The following is a 22,788-nucleotide window of genomic DNA, read 5'->3' as shown; positions in this document are numbered from 1 at the left end:
ATCGCATCGACAGGCCTACGGCTACAGTTCAGGCATCGGGAATCTAGGCCACTGATCGAGGGGGGGAGACATCACTGTACCCTGGACCTTCATTATTTAAAAGTCTACAAAGTGCGTGATTTTCACATAAATCCCTAAAAGTTCAAACATATTCTGGGAATATTATTAGCAATGATAACAACTATACATAATTTAGCGATTCCTTCACATCTTCACTGAAAAAAGAAAAAAAAAAAACACACGCGCAGCGTCAGAAAGAAGGAGGATGAAACCGTCTCGGTGTAAAACATCTTGTCTCAGTTTTTGTGTGATGGTTTCCGAATCTATTTCCCCCCAAATTTAACAGCGTCGTGCTGCAGGAAGGCTGCGAACTTCCGCCACCGTCGGAAACTCTTGTGTTAACTTCTCCTGCATTTCATCAGGATAAAGAGTCACATCTGCATTCAGCTACATCACTAAGCTTTTAATTGGGGTAGAGAGACAAAGTGTTGTGCAGCGATGGGCTGGTGGGGGTAGGAAATCTGCGGGATTAAAGCTTAATCTGTTTAGGCACTTCCATGTCAGCCAAGCTGCAGACTGTGCTCGAGAGGAGTATGAGTGATCTTAGTGCAGCTGCCACCAAATCAATACGGCTCTTTCTCCCCGGCCTCAGCCATCATCCGGCTGAGTCCATGAAGTCCCGAGGCTGATGGGCAGGTTCAAGTGCAGGTCGTTTTTCACACACGTTTCCCCGGTGGACATACTCATAGCTGCTGTAACGACACGCAGCCAGTGCAGGGATGTTACTGATGCCCACAGGTTTCACGAACATTCTGGTATAAGCTCATTTGCACCTGCATTTTGAAAAGTTTAACTCCTCCACGTACAGTGAAGGACTGCGGGCGTAACACACCGCCCAGCTCTCCGTGACACGTCTTATTAACAAGCTCATTTTAATAAATGTTTAAAAAAAAAACAAAAAAACAGAAAGATTCCAAAGCCCCAAAATCAACATCTGACTTTGAGAAGCTCTTTTGTGGCTCTTTTGGATACTTTCCTGTGATTGTTGCGCATCTTTTGTGCTTATTTGTGCCTTTTAAATGACCTCTTTAAAGTAAGGGTTAGGGGCAAGAGGCAGGGGGCCTGTGCCTGGTTGGCTCCTTTAGTAAAGGCAGGAGAATGTCCTCACCAGAACTTAATCAGCTCCATCATCGGTCTGATACTATCAAAGCATCAAAGCTGTTGCTAGATATCTGTAGGTCATGAGGTCAGATCAATGTTTGCTCTGCAATAAACGAACCAATGACCCAAACGCTGCTGAACTCCACACCAATAGAAATCCAACAGCGCCTCCAAACGGCCAAACAGGTGCATAGCAACGTGTGATGCAGTTTCTGTAGAAACATCACTGTCTACAGTCCTGAAGAAGATGCTCATCGTACATTCTTATATAAAAGGTTTGCGTCGACCAATGTGGACAAATTAATGGACGCGCAAGATGCAGGTTGCTACATGGCCGACTCGTGCATCATGTCATGTTTTTGTTCTGCTACAGGATTCATCTCCACACACACTCATGTCCTGATACAGACGTGAAAAAAATACCAAAATGAACAACCTTAGCAGAAAGACTCACAGCTCTTTGCACGTGGTACATTTGCAAAAGTCTATTTAAATCGTCCCTTCAGAAATCAGCACTGCTTCTCCTGAATTTATTATATGGTGCTTTATTCATGAAATATTTCTAAACCTGATGCATCTTTTCACATGGGTCCAACCTGGATCCTTGTGGCGTCTCAGCCCATTTCTTGTCTCTCTCCATGTCCCCCTCGCTGTCCACATCTCGTTCTCTCGGTGCGTCTGTTTCTTTTGCCCAAATGTGGCAATGACCCGTTTGAGCTTGTGTGCTTGTGAAGTTGTGTGTCGTCTTCCAGGTCGTCATGGCGCAGAACCCGGGAGGAGACTTCATGCTTTCTACGTGTCTATAAACTGTAAGGATAACTGTGAAGTGGATCATCGTCTTAATAGACGAAGCTGTATGTCAGAAGAGTTGGGAGGAACAAAAGTAGCTTAACGGTTTATTTCCATTTCTGCACATATTTGCCTTCTGGATGTAAATTCACTGGTTTCTTTTGATAAACACACAACATTCCCATTACACACAGTTATTTAATCTGTTGTTCAGTTACAAATATCGATAAATGACACATCTTGCCAACTAACATTCCCACCACTGAGTGGGCGCGTGGTTGTATTGTCTACCGTGAAACAAACACATGCACGTGCGGATATATACTGTTATAATCATATCGTAGCTTCGGAGGAAATGTGTGCGTGTTAGTCTACAGCGGGATGCGGGAACCTGACAACGAGCTACAAAGCAAACAGTGAACAAATGTGAAGGTCTAAGTCCGTTTGCTTGATGCCTAATATGCTGCAGCTCCTAATCTGTTCTATGTGGTCACCGAGCTTTTCTGGAAGAGTACAAAACCCACCGCATCACTGTTACTATGGAAACACCGAAAGCCAGGATTCTCATGTCTGACGTTATCTTATCAAAAGGCAACATGTAAACTTCTGTGTTTAAGCTTTGTTTTTGTCTGAGGCATCTTGCTCGGAGCTCTCTCCCCTGCTGCCGAACCTCCGGTTCAGCTCTGACGTCAGCACCGAGCAGCAGGATTTCTGGGAAAGACAAGAAAAAGAAACGTAAGGGATGAAATTAGTCCACAATGGGATCCCAACGTGCAACACCTCCCCCACCCCCACCAGCTACCTTGCTATCCTTAGCTTGGTTGCGAGCCCTAGACAACAGCTCCAGCAGAGCCAGCAGCAACCCAACAGCCAGTCCGAGGCCCAGGACGAGAAAGAGGCCCCGCAGGTCACGGAGCTGCAGGGCGTCCGAGGTGTCGTCGGAGGCGTCGCCCTCGCAGCTGCTGGCCCACCACTTGTCCCGCAGGTAGGACAGCTCGCCGGACTCACTGAGCTGGAGGATGGCCACCGTTAGGTTTTTGACCAGCGGGGAACCTGGTGGAACAACGATGCAAAAAGACTCACTTCAAAACCACCAACACTCCTGTGGTTAAAGGGATCAGTGTTTTAAGCTGCAGCCGGAAACAAACCTTCTGATTTACAACTGACACCACAACGACACAGATATAAATGTAATGGTTTTTATGGCCTTTGTATTTTCTCGAGAACGGAAGTTTTTTTTCCAGTGATATACTTCTAAGCAACCGAACGATTTTCCTCCATCGTTGGTGTTAATGTAGGTAAAACGTTTGGTCAATGCCAAAATACATGAGCTGCAGTTTGACTGAATAACTATGAATAAGCGTGAACGATTTCTCTTCTAGAAGCCAGAGCTTTTTTTTTTTTTTTCAGAATGACCCCAGTAAGAAGCAGCATGTGGTTCGTTGACGTCCTGTTGCGCTGCTGGAGCTGGTTTGCAGCTCGTGATAAATACTGCACACATTACCCACATCCTCTGGATTGTTGAGTGGGAAAAACCATTTAGCTGTTTGCGCATGTTTTACTAAGATAAATACCGGAACTGATCTACCAGCAAAGATAAAGAAGGAAAATACAGCTTTGTTGTAATGTTAGAAATACAGATTGGCAATGGTAGTTTTATTCTGATATGGCTTAATAATGATATTTATTAAAATAATCAGCTGTATCAAGGAGATTTTAAGTAAATAACATTGATATTTCTTGCAAAGTTGCAGCACTTTTGTGCCTTTTTTTTCCACAGCAATTTAAAGGGGAAACAAATGGACTTTATTCATTAAACTAAATATCACCACTTGAATACTTTTTTTTTATTATTATTTTTTGGAAGCTCATACCATTTACAGCCTTCTGTGCCCGGTATGAGCCACCTGATGTGAGCCTAGCAGAATATCTGTCTTTGGCACCACCAGTGTTGGACACAGCTGAACTTTGACCTGTGTGAATTACCAGGCGGGTGATCTGCACCTTCCCAGACAACTCACCCAGAGCTGCTGCGATGGAGTAGGCTCGCATGCCGATGACTTCCTGTGAACGGGTGAGTTCACAGAATCGAGCCACTACCAAGTCCAAAGACACCGCTTCACCGATGAAGGCAAAGTTTCCCTCCTGGGTGCGACGAAGACCCTCTTTCATGTTAGTCACGTAGCTCTTCTTACGCTCCATGTTCTGATAGATGCGCCGATACACAGGGTTGTTGGAATTCTGAGGAAGAAATTGGTAATAAATCAATTTAATCTTGTCACGAGCATCTTGAGTGTGCAACACCTGCTGTTGTCCATCCAGTTGTATGGTACAAAGAAGGTCCAGAGCTGTCAGTAAAGTCACAAAGAGGTTTCTTTCTTATTTCAGGGCAGCAGTTACCAGCTAACCTTAAAAAAGACGCTGGTGGATCCACCCTCGACTGTGCCGTAATCAATCAAATCCTGGTTGGCGAGGTCTTCAAAAGTTTGGATGGAGATGTGTTTGTTGTTCGAATGCAACATGGAGTTGAAGTTGGCAAAGTAACAAGCCAGCAGCATTATAGCAAACAGCCACCAGATGGCGCCGACTACACGTCCAGACAGAGCTTTGGGATGAGGGCCAGCGCCTGAGGGGACAAAGTAGTCAGTGCAAGGCCGCAGGTTGGCCGTGATTATTATCCCCCCTTGCTGTACTAATTGAATTCAAATTCAAAAGTTGACATTCAAATTGTTTATCCTGTCCAAAAAGTATGTCTGAAACCATCATGTGCATGTGGTTGTGTTGGGGTGACAGCTGAGTTACCTTGCAGGGCGAGGGCTCCGGTGATGTACCAGAAACTGTGCAGCAACGTGAAGTTGTGCTCCTCTGAGTCCGGCTCAGCCCATTCGGTGGGGCTGATCCTGCAGACACGTAAAAGTCGTCATAACGAGCAGCGCTAACTCTTAAAATACTACTGTGGAGTCACTAGCAGGAAATGTCACAAATTAAGAGCCTCTGTTAGGCCACACGATCATCTGCTCTTCTTATCTTAAGTCGTAAAAGAAACAGGCAACCAACCTTATTACGTGGGAGCAAGACAGCAATTTACATAGTTTTGTGGCGATAGAGTATCAAAAATATTATTGTCTAGAACTTGTCCCTGAGGCTATGATCTGGATCCTACAGTGAATGAAGAGGTTTCTGGGGGGGGTGTCCTGAAGCTTGGCCTTACCTGCCCACCAGGAATATGCAGAGACCTGTTAGCAGGAATGCGATCAGGATGCCGACCCACGTGTCCGTGGAGAACGGAGACAGGAGGCTGAAGGCGCTGTCTTCCGAGGTCAAGTCCTTGCGTAGGATGAAGCCGATTCCCGTTTGCATGAAGGGAGTCGTCATGTCCACAAACTGCTCTCTGACAGCAGTGATGGTCAGCGGGGCCACAGCCAGGTCAGCCTCCTGATGGACACACCACACACATCAAGTGTTTTTTTTCTGTTTTTTTTAATTGTATGCCAAATTCTGTGGTTCACACAATGCTGTTTGTGGAACAATGGTTTACATCATTTTAACCACTTTCAATTCTTATATGAATAGCAATTCTATGCATATTCGTGACATCTTCTGCTTGGGAACAGACTAACAAATGTAGGAAAAGAAAGAACATTGTTCAGCTTGTTGCGTGAAGTGTTAGTAGCTGCTGAATGTAAAGTCCGGTGAAGGTGCAGGGTCTCCGACTTACCCCTCTGACAATCTCGCCAATCATCCCACTCCAGGTGCCGCTGGAGTCCATGGCCCCATAGCGATTGTCCTTCACTAGGTGCAGCTTGTACTTGAACCCCAGCTTCTTGGAGAGTTCAGAGACCAGGTCGATGCAGTAGCCTTCCAGGTCCGAGCCTTTGCTCATGACGTACGGTTCTTCCTGAGGAAACACAACGAGTGGCCCCCTTTTTAGTGGGGACTGTAAAGTATTACAGTCGAATTGCTGTTGTTTATTTCGTTTTCTAACTCTTATTTTTAGAGCCTTTTAATTTGGGTTGTGCTTCAACCCAAATTGAGCAGGAAAATCTCTGACGGACTAGATTACGTTAGGATTTTTAAATTATAATCCAACATTTACAGGATGCTTACTCCTGTAGCAATAAATTGATAATAATTTTGTTTAACAATCTATATTTGCAGCCCTTATATGTCTAATTTTCTCTAAAACAATCTCATGCTGAAATATCCCCGTGTTTTTTATTTACCTCCCATCCTGATATAACTGCATCTTTCAAATGAGCGACAACAATCTACAACACTTCTTGAAGGACAGGACGTGGTCTATTTGTTGACCTGGGAACTGACCGTATTCCTGAAATATGTCTATAACCTACATTGTTGTCATCCTGTCCATGTCCATTCTTGGACACGGATACGGCCTCTGTTGCTTTTCCTATGGTGTGCTCGGTTTCATTTCCTCCATTAAAGATTTTTTTTTGTTGTTCCTTATCCAAAGACCTTACAGAGGATGTCATTGTTTAAAAGCTCACCGAGGCTTATTTGGGAATTGGGCTCAATAAATAAAGTGTGTTTCGTTTTGACACGGAACCAACTATTTTGACGCATTAAAACTACAAAAGACCCTCAGATAATGAATCAAGTGTTGGCTGAGCCAAGGTGACGCCGTTTCACAGCTGCACAGGACCACTGCCACGTTGGCTTTCGAGTCTAAGAAGTGGCACAGTACCTTTATAGTGGTGATGGATAACTCCTTGGCATCTAGAAAGGCAAAAAACACAAACAAACATCACGATAAATTCTGGATTCCTCTAACGAAGCAATTCAAGATCATCAGGCATCAAGCAAGATTTACTCTAAGCCCATAAAAGTCTACAAGCTTATGTGCAGAGCAGCTTTTGAAAAACCGCCCTCTTTCATGTGTTTTCCCGTCAGCCTGAGCAGTAAATAAGGCAAACAGCCACTGGAGGACAATGACAGTGTTGTTGTGAACTGTTTTTCAGGAGACCAGAGAAAGGGCTCCATACTGAGGCACAGTTGCAAGGTACAATGGGGAAGGGGGGGTGTTGAGTCTGGGTAGCTGGGCCCCTGTGGGGGATCAAAGTGGGGGCCCTTCTTCAAGGACAAGTTCCACTGTTGTTTTTCAGTCCCCAGCCACCAGTGGGGGACGAAGCCCCCACCCCGTACACTGACATTACCCACGACACTTGGAGTTTTCTTTTGGCCACGACTGTGACCAATGGCATTGCAGCTTGTCCAGCAGGACCTAACATGCCCTGCCAGGGTCAGTCAGAGAAAGGAGGGAGGGCGAGCGGAGGTGCCAGGGGTGCAAGTTCTTCATAATTGCATGCAATAACAAAAAGCTGGCCCAGTTGGGTCATATAGAGCCCATGACACCCCGTCAGCCTCCTCTGGAGAAGATGGCAGGACCTACAATCTGCGGAGATGCCTGTCAATTCGGTGCCTGCCTGCAGAGTCCTCCCCCCCACACGGTTAATTGATTTATCACAGTGCTTTCGGCACCACAGCAAGAGGGTAGCCCCTCCACTGGTGAGAAATGGGATGCCTTCACAAGTGGATGGTGCTCCCTCTGTGCTTTGATAGGGCTCCAGCAGTCCAGCGGGGCCAGCGGGGAAAGAGTCAAGTGTGAAAAATGATTTGGGAGCGCGACCCCGTCTCACAGGTCAGCCAGAGCTTGCTGGCACAGAGCCAGGCTGAAAGTCTGCAGACAGTTTGCAGAGGCAGGGAGGGGGCTGCTCAGGGGAGGACATCATCTCATTGGCTGATTTAAACATTAACACACGGAACCATGAAACGCCAGAGCTTTCAAAAGAGAAATATTTGACAGAAACAGAAACTGGTCCAGGTACCAATTAAAACTAGAGTAGAACATTTAACTGAGTAGCATCTATTTGCCAGCAAAATCAAGGTGGAACACAAAGGTTTAGTTCTGTCACCAGCGTATCCAGATGCTTTCGTTAGATAACCCTGTGCTCGTCAGCCCAAACACCCTGAACCCAGGCAGCCGACAGTGCTGTCCCATGAACGTGACTGAGCCACAAAGGAATTTCCCAGCAACAGTCACAGATCAGGTCACAAATTTTAAAAAAAGTTACATTTGGGATGGTTGTACAGTTCAGGAAAAAAGTAAACCGACGGCCTCAAGACGCTTGTACTCATAAATCAGTGCTGGGATGTCAGTTAGCCACGATCGACCAATTTCTATATTCACCCAAAAGGTTGGAAAAGTGGTATTTGGCCCTGAAAAATGAGGGTGAAGAGGTCATGAGATTATGTTCTGATCTGAAGAGCATCGTGTTCAACTAGCTGCATTGTCCTCCATCACAAGTAAATGAAGACGATGTTCTGCGAAAAAAATGACCCCGAACCCAGAACCCTGCGTGCCCCTGATCTGGATCAAACGTGTTCCACCACGTGTTTCGGTCTTCTTACCTGCAGTGACTGTCCACACAGTCAGAGCTGCCACACAGAAGACCAAAACCACGCGACGTCTCATCCTACCACCACCCTGAAAAAAGACACAACGATTACTGGAAATAATTACAGATATCCTCCATGTTTGAGCACAGTACCACCCGGCAGTAATACACATTTACAGCACTTTGAAGATGACAGAACAACACAGTGATAAAAAAAAGTAACAATTTCATACAAAAAGACTCCCCTTACCTTAGCTGTACCAGGTTCAGCGTGGATTAAAACCCTGACAAGTGTGCGAGGGGGGACTCAAGACACAATAAGTGTAAATTCACAACAAGTCTTGCAAATGGCCAGTGGGCAGAGTTGTGTGCAGTAGAATGTGGTAGGGGGGCTTATATGGGGGAGTACAGGGAGGGAGGAGAAAGAATTTGAAAGGAAGAATAAACATCAGCGTGAACGTTGAGCAGATGTCCGAAGAAAGACGATATGAAATGATTGGAGCCGAATATATTTTACTGTAGAACAGGAAACAAAACAAAACTGTCTTATTGTCCTTCATGTTCTGTGCGTTTCTAGCCGTTTACCTTCAGAATGAAGTGTAATTCAACGGTTAATACGCTTATTTTTGTTACATAACAGGATCTTTGAAAAAAAAAATGGTTCAAGGGTTATGAGTTGTGGGAGGGGGATTGGCATTTTGTTTTCTCCCTCTGAGGTCCTCGTCTGGGAGAACTTACTCTCACTCGGAAAACGGGGAAAAGCTACAAACAGCAGCTACTTTATTGTACTTGTCGTCCTGATGAATTCACGCCACACGTGGCATCTGTTAGGACTCCTACAGGATCTCAAATGTACAAACTACACAATTTAGAGCAAGTCATATGTGCAAACTCCACAATCTTCTCCTGATTTTTAATCCTGAAAAAAAAAAAACAAGCCTACACCATGAAGCAATGTATCTGCACAAAACCTTCAAAAACAGGCAGTGATTTCATCGTGAAAGGGAAACTGCATTCATGTTTCGAGACAAAAACATTCTCTCAGGCCTGAAGTACCAGACAGAGCCTGGAGGTTTCAGTTGAGAGGCCAGGCCGTTGCCAAATTGTCTAGATAAATACGCCTTTAAGAGGGAACTCGGTGGTTTTCTTGGAATCCTAATGAAGCCGTCTTTTGTGTTTATGTGCTGGCTGAAGCAGAGTCTGTGATGCAAAAATGAGCATGTCACACTTCACAAAGTCTTACAGAGCTGAAGAAGAGGCCTGGCAGTGTCTGACAGATCGCCAGAGGTGGTTGTCAGCTTTGGAAACCAAAGACTTGACAATGGACAAACCGTTGACTAACAAATCAGTGTCCTGAGAAATCAGGGAGGGGCAACACCGAGTCTGGAAGTGGAAAACTTGGGCTTTTGATTTCCCCAAGTTTAATTTCATTAATATCCAAAAAGGGTTTAAGGAGGTTTAAATGCAGAGTTGGGTTGAGGCAGCGATTATCTACATCAAATTGTTTATTCCAGAATTGCTGATTGTAGCAGGGTTTACAAAAGGGCTATTTGGTGACAGCTGGATTTGCTTTAGGTTCTTAAAAAAAAAGAAAAAAAGGCAACAAAAAAGGGGAAAAAGGCCCCCACTGGCCACTCATCTTAGCACATTTTGCCATGACAACTACCGCCTTCAAATCTCCCATAAAAGCACTGCAGCTTTCTCAGAAACTCCCGAAATGGGGCCACGTTTAGCTACTGTGTGTCAGGTGAATAGTGCTGTGATAGTCGACCTGTAACTGTCCATCATACTTAAGGCGTGAGAGTCAATGAAACAAGCATATCTTTGTGATCATCAAAGGACAGGAGAAACAAAAAGGAAAAAACGGCAGGGGGTTTGGTTTGGGGGGCCTCAAAGCGATGCATGAATCCATTACTGTTGTTATTGTAATATTAGCAATTCAAGAGAGAGTTGGGTGTTCCAGAGAAAGTATGGTAAAAAAAAAAACTGAAGGAAATAATTTTTAAAGTACAGGACTGGATGACAAAATAAAAAGACAAAAAACAAAAACAAAATCCAACCTCGGGCAGCAAGTGTTAGTGAAACGTCGTTTTTTTTTTCCTGTCCTTTAATGACCATCTTTAATGGTTGAGCTCATTGTCTCTTGTGCAGCCTCAAGTATTTATTCTGGAACCTTTTCCTGTCCTGCAGGGGGTCTGGAGGGTTTTGTGCCAGAGAGGTTGAGAGAGAGGTGATGGCTTCTAAACACAGACCCAGACAGAGTCCATAATTAGAGCAGAAGGGAGACCCTGCCAAAACCAAAGCCAAATGCTTGTACATGTCAGCTTGTGTAAGGCTCAGTTTAACTGGTTGGTTAACAACTTGTCTTTGTCTCTTAACTTGAGGCAGATGTTGATGGATTGAGTGTAAATGGAAGAAATGAGCTGTGAAACTCAATAATATTCATTTGAGATTTATTCAGGTCAAATTTACACATTGTTTCAATTAAATATTGTCCTTAAAATTTTGCACAAAGAACCGACATGGCAGTGCAAACAATACAGCAGGCCAACAAATAAACGTGCTTTAGTTTTAGTATCACAGACCAATGAAAACATAGGGTTTCAGACATGACGCCTGAGAGACGATCCAAAAAAAGGAAGTTTGGAATATTAAGCAAATTTTCATTAAAAAGGTCTCAGGATGAGCATCAGAATGCATAAAGGACATGCAGTAAAACCAGTAACTAAAGAGGGCTAAACTTGGTACGGAGCAGTCTACCCCCCGATTTAAAGTACAGATCTCAGTGCTGTGACATGCCACAGATCAGGAAGGGTCAGCAAAATATTGGCAGCTCAATCAAATTACAATGTAACCACTACACAAATAATCAAATTAAGACCTTTAATCCAGCTTCGAAGGAGAATAGTTCATTTCTTTTTATTTTTAGTGAAGACATGAGACAGGCCCTGGCTTTTAGCATCAAACCGCACATTTTCTTCAATAATAAACCAGGCCGTTATTCTCAAAATATTGCTAGAAGATGGATGGGCTGATAAGAGTATGGCGACATGAAGTAGCTAACTTTAAACTTAGTCAAAACAAATAATTACAGGTCAAGGAAATACAAATAAGAATGGAACATTTAAACTTTGTCCTCTAGCTGTGATCTATTGCTACTGTTTGTTCAAGTAAAAAAAAAAGAAAAATAAAAATAATAATAATAATAAATTCTCAAACATGAGAGTAGATCACGGTCAACATAAACAGCCATTTAAAACTGGGTACATTTCACTAAATACTGGCATGTGTCTAACATTTGGTGCAAACAGGTGACAATGCTGGAATAGTTGATATTCAAAAGAACAATGCTTTATGATGCTCAGGTTAAAAATGGATCTCGCACAAACTGTAGACTTGATTGTTCATGGATCACTAATTCGGTAGATAAGCTGTCCGTGAGCCGCTGAAATAATCCACAATATGAAGCATTTTTCTTGGAGATAATCTGCAAGATATGCAATGTTTACTTAAAAAAAAAAAAAAAAAAAGATTTCTACTTGAGAAAAACTGGACTGTATTCCAAACAAGTCTCTAACTGTGTGTCTCACACTCAGTTCCAAGTCAGCCTGTTCTTAGAGTTTGAGCATGAAAAAGACTTCACTGTTTTCAGGGTCTGGGGAGGCCTGGGACTGTCTGGGAGAGGGGGATCCTAGGGGGGTAAGCTGACTCAGCAAATCCAGGCTGGTGCAGGGACTCCGGGCCACGCAACAGGCCCCTTCGGGGTTCCCCCGCTCCTCAATGGGGCTAGCACTGCTTCCACTGCCAAGGTCACCAATAAGGCTAAAGCTTGCACTTCTGCCCTGGATCAGGCCCTGGAGCCTCTGCCTCTCCTGGGCCTTCTTTGCCCTGTTTGCAATGTAGCGCACCCTGCTTTGGCTCCTTGAGGACGTTCTTCGCACAAGGGTTTCATCCACAAATTCCTCCTGTGACTCGATAGGCCTGTTTTCCGGGGCAAAGTCGCTAGCAGTCAGGGGCTCCACATCCGTCAGCTTCCTTAGCTGCTCTGTCAGGTTGTTGTGTGGCTGAGACTTCTGTGGGCTGCCCTTGCGGAGATGGTCCCTGGTTGGCCTGACAATGAAGCTGCGACTGATGCTGCGGTACTTGCTGTCAAAGTTACAGGAAATGTCATCAGAGGTCAGATCCCCGAGGCTTTTAGACATCGAAGCTGTAGTCGTTGTATTTGTTACTGCAGACAGTGGCTTGCTAGCTGAGGACTGCTTTAGCCCTTCCATGTAAAGTCTGTTCCAGGTGTGCCTCCTTTGAGCCAGTCGGCTGGGTGAGTCCAGGGAAGCTTCCTGGGGTGGCTGCAGAGGGCGAGGCTTAAGTTCATCTTTCGAGCAGTCATTTTGCTGGAGATTGGGGTTCGACTTGCTCTTGCTAACTCGCAGGGGATCATAAGAACCTAAGGCTGAGCGATGGCAGCTAACCCAGGGAGGATCACAGGAGCCGCTGGCTGTGGGAAGGCTCGTGAGGCTCTTCCTAGCCAGGTTAGGCAGGGACAGATCGATGACAGTGTCGCTGGAAGAGAGGCTGGAAGAGGAGGACATGCTGTCTCTGTGACTGTCTGTCTCTATCTTGCTCCAAAGGCGGTCATTCATGGTAGCATCTGTGCAGACTTCTGGTACCGCTGACTGGACCTGCCCGGACGAGGCTACAGCCGACCGGACGTGGCCCTCACTTTTTGTTCTTCTTACTGGCGTCTGTGATGCCAGATTGCTAAATAATGATCTCCTGGATGAGGTGGTATGAGCGGCAGAGACTGTAGGGGTTCCAGTGGACACAGCTGCAAACGTCTCTGCTCGGTGGTCAGACATTAACTCTGCACCATTTTTATTTTCCAACTGAATTTCTTGGTTTTCTCTCTGCTTTGGCATGTTCTCCATGACAGAATGAGTGCTTGTGTTGGTCTGGGTGTCTCGACGGCACTGTGTTGTCACAGTCTTCTCAGCCGGGTTCGTAAAAGGGAGTGACGTAGCTTTGGGAAGGGCAGCTTTTTTAGGGTCTCCGCTTACCTTGAAAGGACTGTCCACCACCCCATTGGAAGGAATGGCCACTGGGGATTCTGCGTTTATTGCTGAAGACGGTGATTCCAGGGGTGTAGATGAGGAGTGATGTGAGGACAGGCTCCGTTCTGGAGTGGAGACAGACCGTATGAAATGCGTGTTCCTGGCGTCTTCAGAGTTTAGTGCAAGGATATGAAGAGGGGAAGGTGATCTCTGCACCGTAGAACAGTCTGGGGAGGAAAAAAAAGCAGCAAAGACAATGTTATTGAGGTTTTGGAAAACTGTAGCTTGGATACTGACCTTATAAAGCAGATTTGCTAGGTTCACATTATGCAAAATATGGTTTGCTGCTCTGCAGTGAGCTAATTTAATGCATAAACGTCTGCAGACACTAAATTCTTGCTTTGTTCATGTGCTTTACAAAAGATGAATTTTAATGTGAAGGCAGTTCAAGTCCCGCCACTGTGAAACCACATGTGCTGACAGAGCCACATAGTGCACATAAAGATATTTTAATACATGACATAGGAGAAGGACTGACAGTTAAACCACTTTTAGGAATGAAAACATAGAGTTGAGAGCCATTTAACTCAGATGACACAGTAAAAGAGACAAGGATGGACACACACGAGTGGTGAAGAGATGTGAGTGGTGGACGCTGTGTAACCTCCACTCGAAGTTTCCTCGGATGCAGAGGAATCCGTTGTATACAGAGAGGCCTACAGAATTTATATTTGATGGAGACACATGACAAAATAACTCAAAATCCAATTACTAGTTAACTACTAATGCTAAAATCCACATTTCTTGTTCAAATTTGAAACCAAATTTTACATTTTTGTAGCTCTATTGGACGGTTTAACCTTGTAAGTTGTCCTCACTAAAAAGACGTACAAAGGGGACAGGAAATTCAAGCAGTCAGAAAACCCAGAAATTCTTTAAATCCACACAAACACAAACTAAATAACCTTAATGCAGGGGAAACAAATGTGTGCCTATGACTTGTTACTATAGCAAGTCAACTGGGAAAAAGAATGTAGGTTTCTAAACTGGGATGGACATTTACACATAGGAAGTTTGTGTAATTCACCTTTGTTTTTGCTTAAAAATCTAAATCCATTTGAAAGTTGGAGGCATTTGTTTCTTAAAATCAAATGTCAGTGATCTCATGCTCCTAAATCTCAGAAATTACAATGTACACCAAGATGGCATCGCTTCATGGAGTTATGCTAAAAGCTACAAAGACAAGACTTCAGTTGTAACGAACTGGAATCACCATCGATGTGATTCTGGGCAGTTTCATCAGTCGTGTTTTCCACTTGCTCAGTTTGGACCCACACCTTTTCGTGATGTGAACTGACAAACGGCATGGTGCTCTCATTACTTCCACTGATGTCATTCTGAGTTAGTGTGGCCTCAAGAATGTGCACATGGAGGAAAAAACCCTGGCCAACCCCCAGTGTTGCGACATGTGGGTCATGAAAGAGGCAGAAAGATTGATGGGTGAAGTGAAGGTGAAGCTGTGCAGGTTGTATTTAAGGGTAGCATGCCTTAAGCAGTTTACCTGGTTCCGGTCATCCCCTCAATTCTGCACTAGGAACAGAGAGAGCGTGCAAAAGGGGACAGAGAGGAAAAGGGAGTTTAGCAAAACTGGAAAGAGGAGGGAGAATGGTGGCAAGGAAACAGCTTACAGGACAAAGGCTTTATCCGAACAAGAAAAGCTGCATCTCCAAATTGACCAGAGAACAAGCATCACAGCTTTGTTTTACACTGAAAAGAAAGACGAGAGGTAAAAGCTGCCGAGACTGAGGTTTCACAACAACTAACACACATCAGCACATATTGGGTTTCGGAATGAGGCCAACGCCCAAAAACGCATCCTCGCAGGCCGAAGAGACGTCAGCATGAGCTGGACTCCCCTGGTGGCAGTGCTGTGTGTTAACACGACGATTGTGCTACTTGTTGTGGGTCACGTACTCCAAATACTCTATGTTCCAACACTCAGTGTATTTAAACAACACACATATCTAAAGTTTCTTTATTGTTACTTGGGGATAGTTTTTCGCTAAGCTCTTAATACATCAACGGCTTGTCCCATATGCATCAACAACAAAAAAAAAATCTAGACTTTTTTTAGGTCAAAAACTTACCACTTCCCTCATCTGTCAAGCGGTTGGATAGTATGAGGTACAGAAGTTTGAGGCAACAAGAAGCAAAATTAGAGTCAATTAAGTGAAATCAGAATTAATGATAAGTCTCAAAACTAAACTAGAAAACAAAGCCTAGAATTAAACTCTGAATTGGTATCGGTGGGGAAAAAAAAGTTGGGATTTAGACTTGGTCTTAAACTATCAGGGACACACAGGTGGTAAAGCGGACTGGCTCACAGGTATAGAGTAGGGGGGAAGAATCAGACTTCCCGGTATGGCAGTATGTGTGGAGGCTACAGCGGACTGACTACCATCTACAGGATTTGAAAAGGCCCCTTACAGCCACTACACAACAGCTACTGGGTTGCTGCCACAGATGCATCTTACCAGCAAAGAACATGGGGGACTTATGGCGCAACTCTTCCATTTTCTGGGCAAATAGGGCATTCATCTCACGCTGCAGGGTGCCAACAGCCCTTTTGCGGCTGTCCAGGACAGAACGTGGAGGCAGCGTAGGAGGGGACTCCAAGCTGCTTAGACTGCCAAAACTGTCCCAGCTGCTACTGTCACTGAGCTGGAGACCTTCATTTAAATTACTGTTTGCTAATGGACTGAGCACTGAGCCACAAACAGTGCCATAGTTCAGGGGTGTTGCCTGCTGCCAACAGAGGTTGGTCCTGTAGTCTGGGGTGAGGCTCGGTGCTGGCATCACAGAGTTCGGGGAGCGCCTTTGGGGGACACTGCAGGACCGGGCATTCCTCTGTGATGCGTCAGGCTGAGGTCGAAGATGCTGGACACCCAGAGTTTGCCTGGCTTTGGATCTGGGGAAGGAGATAGGTCGAAGGAGAGCGTGGGGCGAGGGCTGAAACTGATCCTGCACACACTGCTTGAGCTCGGAAAGGGACTGCTGTGAGTTTGGCTGCGCAGCTAGTGGCTGGGGCTTGGCTACTGGCTCTGGCTGAACTTGTCTCTTTGTTGATGTGGAGCGATTACTTCTATCCTGTCTCTCCACATTTTTTTCCCTTTTAGACTTGCATCCCTGCCTTTCCTCAACCTGACGCTTTCTGTCAGCCTCTGGACTCTCCTTTGAGCCGATCACACATGTCATACAGTTGGAGGACATCCCCACCCTGCCTGAGCTGTTAAACGCAACACGGGCAAACACCCCTGGCTTCACCTCCAGCGGGTCATGAAAGCGAAGCCGACTGGCCCGCTTCAGAGGCTCACTCATTGGTCGACGCTGGGCAAATATTGGGCTCTTACCTTTACCCTCCTCGGGGTGAAAAGCCCCATTGGTGTCAGGTGGGACCCAGGGCCCCAGTGAATCCCCATTACGATGTTGTGGTGGAGTGGGCTGGTGAGAGGTGGTAGCAGAGGCCTTGTCCCTGTCCTCAGACTCTCTCTCCTCACTAGCCCCCTCTGAACTGTAGTCTTTGGTGTCAATGGCAATCTCTGGGAAGCCCTTCTTGATTTTGGGCTGGCCTTTGGTGGGTGCGCTAGCAGTGCGGCGCAGCAGGTGGGCACCGAACGGGTGCTTACGGCTGTGCTGTGCAGCAGCATGGCTGTCCAGGGAACCTTGCTTTGGGTTTCTGTGAAACAGCCCTTTTATGCCGCTGGCTGCTTTGGCCTGACAAAAACACAACAAAACCTCAATGTCAAACAAAATAACACTTAACAAACTAGAACGGCATAGATCACAAACAGTCGTGCACACAGCATCATTTGCAATAAATGGGCACTTTTTTTTTTTTGAGCATGCTCAAAAAGTTCCATCAATAACTTTTACCCAAGAAATTTGAGTGTTAATTTACTAAACACTCGAATGATCACTCAGCCTTTAACATGATCATTCAGCTGTAATCCATGCTTTGAATTGCACTAGAATTCAAAGTGTTTGCCTCATAGATATCGCACATCTTCATGTAATCAGGCAGCTATGCTTTGTATTAAATTCTGAGCACCTATGACATGTATCCAGCAGCTGTAGTCCTAGTGGTAACATATTAGAGAAACATGAAGACACCTGTCAAAGTAAAACACAGTCTTGTGCAACGAAATAAACTGACGCTAAACGATGTGCAAGACTTGAAATTTGACGCTTTTGGCACCCGAAAAAATATACACAACGTATAAACAGTAACTACAACACTGCAGTAATGGAATAAGAGTTACACAGGAACTACACTGGGTTTGCTTATTTTTGTATACATACAAAAACTAATGTCAGATTTACAAAGTGGCTTCAGATGAAGGGAAAAACAACATTCGTGAACATATTTTGTTGAGAACCAATAGAAAGAGGGGACTGACAATGATACATAGTAAAGCAATCAAATAATGTACAGGCCTGTCCGGTGTCGTTAGGTGCTGTGTGATACTGGTCAAAAGTTAAAATAACCAAAATGCAAAAATGACAATGATCACAACATTCACACACTGACACAGATGAAATTCACTTTGGCTTTCTGGTGAACGACATTGTATCACTCCACAGAAATGCCAAATCAAATGCGTCGCATTACATCATTTACAACCTGCTAATATTTGCTCAGAAGGTTCAACAAATGTGAGAGAAGTAGATCCAAGTAACTGACCAGTGTGGCGAATGGTTTATTGGACACGGTCACTGTCAACAGGAAAATAGGGCAGACAGAAAGAAAAGACGATCAACAAAAGCAGCTCTGGCTGAGGGGGGGAAAAAAAAAAAAAAAAACAGGGAAAGTAGCTTGAGCTGCATGTGATTCTTGTTTAGTTGCTAGGACGTGAGGCTCAATAAATCATGTTCTACAATAGAACTGAACCTAAATCCACACTTTTTCATGTTGTGGTTAAAATAGCAATGAGTGCGATCGGTCAAACTGTTCTTCTATCATGTGGGGTCACTACAAAACTTGTACGGAAGACACATTTAAAAACTCAAGAAAAACAACTCTACAAATTGTTTAACAAATAAAAAAAAAAAAAAAAAGTTAAAATAAATTGTGTGTTTCCCCCCAAAAATGGCAGAGATGAAACGAGGCTTAAATGCTCTCAGTGTTCCAGTTCGTGAAAATGTGTTTCCCTGCAGTGCAGCACGCTGACAAAAACTCTGTGGTTGAGACAGAAAACAGCAGTGAGAGGTCACTGCAGCCTGACAGACTTCCTGACTCATGTTTCTCTTTCCTCTGTTCTTTTTAACTGTGCAGTTTGATGCCATTGGATCTACTTGGGGATTCAATGAAAGTGCAGGCAGTGTAAGGCCATCATAACTCATGTGAGGCATGAGTTGGCCTTATAGTTTTGAATGCTTGCAGTTGGTTGACAAGAGGGGTGTGTGCAGGGGAGGGGGGGGGGGGGTGGGGTCTCATAAGTGGCAAAGAGGGTGGAGCATGTGGCTCATGCAAGATGCCGACTGGGTCTCACTACACCTGAGTTCTGAGTGGCAGCTTCAGGGCTCCTAAAAATTTCCTGCCTCTAAATGGAGCATTTGGAAAAAGAGGGGTCCACTGAAATCACAAAAAAGACACAGGAAGAGAGTGAAATTCAGAGAGGAAGAGGATGAAAGAGAAACATGGGTTGGGTGGGTGGGTGGGTGGGATAAAAGAGAAAACACAACAGGAAGCACACAGCAACAGCTGAGAAAGAGGAAGTTCAAAGCGAAGACAATGAACAACAGAGCACTCATTTATTACATGGCTGGACACAGCTGAGCATGGTCAAAGAGACACAAAATCAAAACTTGTGTGATGATAGCGATAATATTTAGGATCTAATGAATACGACTTTTACAAAGGAATAACTAAAATATTCTCGTGAACAACAATGTCACAGCAGGAATTGTTTCAGTTTGAATAGAACAGACTTTTTACGCCATTCATCTAAAGAAAGAAAAAGTAATGGAACTGTTTGCTAGTTTTCTCCATTTCTGCTTAAGAAGTGTGATCTGATCTTCAACAAAGTTACAAATATCAACAAAGACAGTGTTTCTAAGCTGATAAAACATAATCCTTCATGTCATTGAACACACCCGTTAAATATACAACGTGATGGGGGAAAATGATGATGGAGATGATTTGGTTCTGTAGTTACTCTCTATAGAAGTAGTAGAGAACAGAGGACATGCTCAATAAGGTAATAAAAAAACTCTAGAGGTTCACTGAAGTGAAGTTAATATCTATGTTCATGACATGACATCCATGGCAGGACACCACAGAGCAAGACATTTTTTTTTCGTTTTGTCCTTTCGGCTTATCCGTGAGTTCAGTGTCGCCACAGCGGATCATTGTCTGCACGTTGATTTGGCACAGTTTTTACACCGGATGCCCTTCCTGATACAACCCTCCCCAATTTGTACAGGCACTGCACAGCTGGGGAGGGGAATGGGGTGTTGGGGTTCAGTGTATTGCCCAAGGACACTTTGACATATAGCCGTAACCTGGGATCGAACCACTGAACCTGTGGTCGGCAGACGACTGCCTTTACCAACTGTGCTACAGCCGTCCCCACCACAGAGGAAGACATTACTCTCCAAAAACGTATTGCGGCACATCTGACGTTTTGCCATAAGTCAGCCTTGAAACTTGCCTGTATTGGGAAAATGTCGATTAAGGTTCATTCTGCGAAAGGTGGTTCGACGACTTCATGAAACACTGCTGCTACTACTTTTTCCCACCATCACTTTGTATATTAAATGGCTGTGTCTAATGACAAGAAAGATTATTTATTAGCTTAGAAATATTGTCTTTAAATTTGTGACTTTGGTGAAGATCTGATCACATTTTATGCAGGAAACAAGAAAAGTGCAAACAGTAGGATTACTTCTTCTTCCAACTGTACTAAAAATGTACTGGAGGCTACATGGTTAAAAATAGGAGGACACCCAGCTGATGGTCAAGTTCAAGATCAGTGTTCTTTCTCATCCCAACAATAACGAATAATCAGCAAAGGGAAAAGCTACCTGCACAAGCAGACTGCAGTTTTAAGTTTTTACTGCATGATTAACTTGTAAGATTTCCCTTCACTGAAGCGAAGGGTTAGAAAACCAAGGAAATACAAGCTGAACATTCACTAGAGCATCTGGACAGTGATGGAATCAGGTGAGAGGAAATTCTATCTGAAATGTATTTGTCGTATTGCATACTGCACTGTGTCACACAAACTGATCTTCCAGTTGTTCCTGAACAATTCCAAAAATACTCCATTGCACCGTTTCCATTTCTTGTCTTTGATTTGGGATACTTAGCTCGACACGGGTCAATTTGTGCCATAACGTTCAGTAACAGATAAATCGTCCACCAAAAGTGGTCGGCAGTATAATTGTGTACAAAACAAAATCTCAAAAACTGCAGACAAAGTTCTAAAAAGCTGCGTAATGACGTTATGAAAATGTAACAAATGTAACAGATCTGTCATGTTTTCAGCCGCCTTCCTCAGTGGTACCTACCTTACCAGTGATGTCATTCACAGCTACGTGAACAAAGATGGAAGCCTCCTCCATACCTTCCAAGTACACGTGGCGATAACCTGTTCAAAAACACATCACAGGCCCAGCGAAATTAGCAGTGATTGACTGCAGAAATAAACGCCAATGTTTAAATATGTGTGGTGATAATCAAAAGTAACACAATCGCAAAAACACACAATCATTTTCTCTGTGGATGATGATCTACTATACAGAATGCAGCAGACTCTGATGCGACAGCACCATAAATCCCATTTACAAGGAACAAGCTCATTTAATATGAAAAGTATTTAGGGGAAATCCAACCTAACGAACAGGTAACCAGATACAGTACATTTGGCAGAAGTTTTCTGTTCATACGCTTCAGCTCAGTTGTCAAATTTGCAACTTTAGCAAAGCTCTACACTTTAAACAGATCACACAATGTTCTCAGTTTCTATTAATTCTAATGACTTAGTCCTGTCTCCTAGATGGACAAATCTGTATGTCAAACATACTCAAACTGAATCACAGTGCCTCATGAAAAGGCATAAAATGAAAATTGAAAGCAGTTGGGATACAAACAGAGTTTTAGCTGTGAAACCCTTTTTTATTTTGTACATATGGTCACTTTGTTCTTTTGTCTTCATGGTGCAGTTTTTGGCCAGAGTTCCATAGTGAGTCGACCTACCAGATACAGGTAATACAATCATTTAAACCCATTTGCTGCACTCGGGTGACCTCTGTGACTTTTGAAACCAATGGCCTACGCCAGGGATGATTTAGACAAGTTACTTTAAAAGGGTGTGAATAGTGTTTATGAGCCCTCTAACAACCCGCCAATAGGAGGGCAATCCAATCCTCAATACTCCATTAGCCTGTACTGGATGGCACACTTGCAGAGAGCACATTTAAGTTCATTTAAGGTGCCCAGTGATTCTCCGAAATGACTCTTGTATAGATTAAATAATCAACTGTTCTTTATTTTCCCTCACTTTGAACACGCCAAGAGCTGAGCTGACCACATTCTTCCCACAGCTGTGCACTTACCATACAAGCACCGTCTAACATCCAACTTCTTTCTCTAAAAGAGTTGCCCATTTTTTAACTTTTAAAATAAGCCGTATCACATAGATTGTATTACAGAAAGGTATCAATGCCACATGCCTCAATCTTAATACACGCTCACCTTAAAGCTTTTTTTTACTTTACTCTGAGCAAATTGGACATAACATAATCTGTGAAAGTCATTGGGGTATCGATCAGTTCCGTGCCAAAGCCGGTGTTTCACTATGTCTTACCTGGCATCATGCTGTTAAAGGCGATGGTGCGCTGGCCGATGAAGTCCTGGCCGATGGGGTCATGATCCCATACAAGGAAACGCACCAGCGCCAGCTCTGGCATGTGGACTGTAAACACCAGAGTCTCCTCCCACATCGGGTTGAACCCTATGTGTCCGTCCCAAAAGATGTTGCAGGCCGGATGTGAAGAGGAGGAGGAAAGAACAGACAAACATCAAAGGAAAAAAAGGGAAAACAAAAGAAAAATGAAAGATGGGACAAAAAATGTAAAGGAAAAAATTTGGCCAATAAAAGATGAGACAAACACAGAGGACAGAGCGAGTGAACGGTCCAGGGCAGAATCAAAGGACAAGCTCAGCACTCATCAATTATTCAGTGTGTGTGTGTGTGTGTGTGAGATAGACAGGGAGAGAGAGAATGCTGACACAGAGGTGCTGTCTGTGCACATCTTTAAGCTGAGCTCATCAATTATAGATCAGAACCCATACAGACACCTCTCACACAAGC

The 22,788-nt window shown here is 44.2% G+C and overlaps 3 protein-coding genes across 3 annotated transcripts in view; all 3 read right to left on the bottom strand.

The window, feature by feature from the left end:
* Nucleotides 1-2,044: 2,044 nt before the first annotated feature.
* si:ch211-251b21.1 (uncharacterized protein LOC571720 homolog) lies at nt 2,045-8,773 on the bottom strand. Its single transcript, XM_067528008.1, has 10 exons — nt 8,617-8,773; nt 8,380-8,455; nt 6,656-6,687; nt 5,669-5,848; nt 5,162-5,385; nt 4,753-4,850; nt 4,359-4,576; nt 3,972-4,191; nt 2,753-3,003; nt 2,045-2,661 (listed from the first exon to the last, which is right to left on the bottom strand). The coding sequence occupies exons 2-10, from the start codon at nt 8,441-8,443 to the stop codon at nt 2,563-2,565; spliced, it is 1,386 nt and encodes a 461-aa protein (XP_067384109.1). The 5' UTR covers nt 8,444-8,455; nt 8,617-8,773; the 3' UTR covers nt 2,045-2,562.
* Nucleotides 8,774-10,802: 2,029 nt separating this feature from the next.
* The window catches only part of plch2a (phospholipase C, eta 2a), a 48,365-nt gene continuing 36,379 nt past the window's right edge, over nt 10,803-22,788 (bottom strand). Inside the window, exons 19-22 of the mRNA XM_067526937.1 lie at nt 22,282-22,428; nt 20,984-21,063; nt 16,825-17,188; nt 10,803-13,641 (exon numbers count right to left, since the gene is read on the bottom strand). Coding sequence (XP_067383038.1) covers nt 11,981-13,641; nt 16,825-17,188; nt 20,984-21,063; nt 22,282-22,428 — 2,252 coding nt within the window. The 3' untranslated portion in view covers nt 10,803-11,980. The remainder of the gene's footprint in view (nt 13,642-16,824; nt 17,189-20,983; nt 21,064-22,281; nt 22,429-22,788) is intronic.
* LOC137139540 (uncharacterized) lies at nt 15,013-16,818 on the bottom strand. Its single transcript, XM_067526936.1, has one exon. The coding sequence runs from the start codon at nt 16,790-16,792 to the stop codon at nt 15,869-15,871; it is 924 nt and encodes a 307-aa protein (XP_067383037.1). The 5' UTR covers nt 16,793-16,818; the 3' UTR covers nt 15,013-15,868.

The sequence above is a fragment of the Channa argus genome, chromosome 13, assembly GCF_033026475.1.
Source record: "Channa argus isolate prfri chromosome 13, Channa argus male v1.0, whole genome shotgun sequence".
NCBI classification, from domain to species: Eukaryota; Metazoa; Chordata; class Actinopteri; order Anabantiformes; family Channidae; genus Channa; species Channa argus.
This window is presented reverse-complemented; position numbering and strand designations above follow the sequence as displayed.